This window comes from Octopus bimaculoides, chromosome 27, assembly GCF_001194135.2.
Source record: "Octopus bimaculoides isolate UCB-OBI-ISO-001 chromosome 27, ASM119413v2, whole genome shotgun sequence".
NCBI classification, from domain to species: Eukaryota; Metazoa; Mollusca; class Cephalopoda; order Octopoda; family Octopodidae; genus Octopus; species Octopus bimaculoides.
The window spans coordinates 18,037,617-18,040,876 of record NC_069007.1 but is presented as its reverse complement, the minus strand read 5'-3'; the positions used below and the strand labels follow the sequence as shown (position 1 = coordinate 18,040,876).

Below are 3,260 nucleotides of genomic sequence, written 5' to 3'. Positions count from 1 at the left end.
ATATATATATATATATATATATATATATATGCACATATGAGAGGAGAGAGTGAATAGGAGGGGAGAGCCCGAATCTTAAATCATTTTCTTAATTTGTTTGGTTTGATCCTTCACCCTGGTCGTTGCCGTTTTCACGCTGTCTGTGAGTTCGTCGAGTTTCTCGTTCTGTTTAGTCTCTTCGTGGTTGATGTTCAGCGCCATCGACTTGATTTTGGTCAGGATGCTGCTTACTTCCTCCACCTCCGAATCAGACACCAATTGCCGGGAGGCATTCTTCTGTTCCTGCATGGGGTCTTTGTACTCTGTAGGGGACCGTTCCTGGATGGAGGTGTTCTGCGTTGAAGTGGAACCTAAATAAAAAGAAAGACAAAAATAACAAAGACAAAAAAAAAACAACACAATAAAAAGAAAAAACAGCTTTCAATTCATCATCATCATTGTTTTCACATTCACTTTACCATGCTTGCATGGGTCAGATAGAATTTTGCTGAGGTCTATTTTCTACAGCAGGATACCCTTCCCACTGCTAACCCTCACCTATATCCAAATAAGGTAATATTTTCCAATACTTCCCAAGTTCAGGTAAAGTTAACTTTTCGGGTCATGTCGACTCATAAGGGTCAGTTTCCCCGGTTTCCATGGGGTACATATTCCCCACCTGTATGAGATGCCGGTTCGTTACAGGGTTACTCATTTTTGCTAGTTGAGTGGACTGGAGCAATGAAGTGAAATGAAGTGTTTTGCTCAAGAACATAACACGCCACCCAGTACAGGAATTGAAACCACAATCTTACAATCATGAATGAGTCCAACACTCTAACCACTAAGCCATGTGCCTCCACATTACCCCTGTTTGAAATGAAGGTGTCACTGTTGGCATGAAGGTGTCACTTGTTTACAACAATCTAGGAGACAGTAATACACACACACACACAACTCATCTATCCCTAGTTTTCGCACTGACCACAAGATAAGGGATCAAAGGACCCTGTCAAAGGGTTTCTCCATGTCAACATAAGTCAAGTACAGAGGTTTGTCTTTGGCTAGGTACTTCTGTAGCTGCCTTACCAGAAATATAGCTCCAGTGGTGCTTTTCCCTGGCACAAAACCAAACTGCATCTCATCAAGACAGACTCTCTCCCTAATTAGTTGGGTTATGACCCTCTCTGTAACTTTCATCACCTGATCCAACAATTTGGTACCTTTGTAATTATTTCTAAGGCATCACCTTTACCTTTGTAGCAATTGACTATGGTGTTGTTACACCAGTCATTGGGTAGGATTCTATCGTGTTGTTGTTGGCACTCTGTCACTTACGATGTTGAGGGTTCCAGTTGATCCGATCAACGGAACAGCCTGCTCATGAAATTAACGTGCAAGTGGCTGAGCACTCCACAGACACGTGTACCCTTAACGTAGTTCTCGGGGATATTCAGCATGACACAGAGTGTTACAAGGCTGACCCTTTGAATTACAGGCACAACAGAAACAGGAAGTAAGAGTGAGAGAAAGTTGTGGTGAAAGAGTACAACAGGGTTCGCCACCATCTGCTGCTGGAGCCTCGTAAAGCTTAAGGTGTTTTCGCTCAATAAACACTCACAACGCCCGGACTGGGAATCGAAACCGCGATCCTATGACCGTGAGTCCGCTGCCCTAACCACTGGGCCATTGCGCCTCCACTGACCAGAGGTAACAGGCAGGAATAAGTACAAGAATGCATAAAAGAATAAAGCTTACCTTTAATTGGAAGATCAGAACATAAATTCTCTGATTGGCTTGACTCCATGAACTCAAATCTGTCCTTAAGGCGGGAAGCCAGTCTTTTGACAAATTTATGAATGTGAGCAGAAATAATGGTGTAATTCACATCAGGTTTTCCAAGACAGAAATGGCTTATATGGAGTTCCCAGGGTGTGACAGCATAAACTCGGGAAATTTCTGACCAAGAATAATTTTCAACAACAGCTTGCAGTGGTGTGGTGAGGGTGAGAGCTTCGCGACTGATTCTAAGAATTCCATCACACAGTGAGTGCAAGGGGCATCTGTCTTCGTCCATCTTGTAATAAAGCACTTCATATTCATGGACATCTGGAATGTCTTTGTTGGTGATGACCACTGGGTCAACCACGTCGTTAGTTTTCTGCATTGTGGTCAGCTGACCAAACCAAGACTGTAACCCTTTAATTAAATTCTCTGACACATCAAGGTCTTCTTCGATATCGTACATGACTGCAATGCAATTATCAATTTGTTCGCCTTGTGATTCCAGTTTTTCGGCCGCCTGTGCCAAAGTCCTTTCAGAATCGTGAGCAACTTTCAAAAGTTCCGTGCCAAGTTCTGTGCTCTCTTTATGCATTGGCTGGTCCTTGGATTCTTTGCTAAACAGACCAAATCTTAAGAAATGGTTCAAGGTTAAACAAACGGCACTGCGATCTGTAAACGACGAAAACCAATGTATGTCTTGGCTGTTGTTTAATGTAATCACCAAAGAACTGAAGATAACGGTTGACCTCATTTTCTTTATGGTTTCCACTTTGCCAAATGGAATAACTAACGTCAGGGGTGTGTAAGCTTCTTCTTCTCCTTTGCTGTCATTTTCTTTAAAGACAATCTGGGTGGGGTCAGCAACAAGTTTGCCGTACAGCCATTGGGATGTCTTGTTGCAGTAATATGAGGCGTACCATTCTCGGATATAAAACCCTGTTGCAGACATCTCGGTAACGGTCAAAATACCTACAATAACAAACAAATAAATAAATAAATAAATAAAAATAAACGCCAGTGTTTTAATGGTGGCAGCTGATGAAGGATATGTTCTCTATGTGGCCCGCTTGTTTTTTGTACCTTGTTTATCATTTTGTCCATGTTTTTTTTTGCAACGTCCTGTACCCAGATATGCATCTATATATATACATGTAGATGAAGGTAAGTACATACATGTACATATATCGTAGGAGTGGCTGTGTGGTAAGTAGCTTGCTTACCAACCACATGGTCCCGGGTTCAGTCCCACTGCGTGGCATCTTGGGCAAGTGTCTTCTACTATAGCCTCGGGCCGACCAATGCCTTGTGAGTGGATTTGGTAGACGGAAACTGAAAGAAGCCTGTCGTATATATGTATATATATATGTATGTGTGTATGTGTTTGTATGTCTGTGTTTGTCCCCCCAACATCGCTTGACAACCGATGCTGGTGTGTTTATGTCCCCGTAACTTAGCGGTTCGGCAAAAGAGACCGAAAGAATAAGTACTAGGCTTCC

The 3,260-nt window shown here is 42.5% G+C and overlaps 3 protein-coding genes across 4 annotated transcripts in view; 1 reads left to right on the top strand and 2 right to left on the bottom strand.

Annotated features, from left to right (window-relative positions):
* Nucleotides 1–3,260, bottom strand: part of LOC106870157 (collagen alpha-1(XII) chain) — a 490,284-nt gene that overhangs the window by 169,932 nt on the left and 317,092 nt on the right. The window lies entirely within an intron of this gene.
* Nucleotides 1–3,260, top strand: part of LOC106868389 (uncharacterized) — a 437,000-nt gene that overhangs the window by 150,475 nt on the left and 283,265 nt on the right. The gene's annotated exons all lie outside the window — the stretch shown is intronic.
* LOC106875336 (synaptosomal-associated protein 47) overlaps nt 23–3,260 on the bottom strand; it is a 6,640-nt gene continuing 3,402 nt past the window's right edge. Inside the window, exons 2-3 of the mRNA XM_014923429.2 lie at nt 1,738–2,733; nt 23–350 (exon numbers count right to left, since the gene is read on the bottom strand). Of these exons, the coding sequence (XP_014778915.1) occupies nt 76–350; nt 1,738–2,713 (1,251 nt within the window). The 5' untranslated portion in view covers nt 2,714–2,733 and the 3' untranslated portion in view covers nt 23–75. The remainder of the gene's footprint in view (nt 351–1,737; nt 2,734–3,260) is intronic.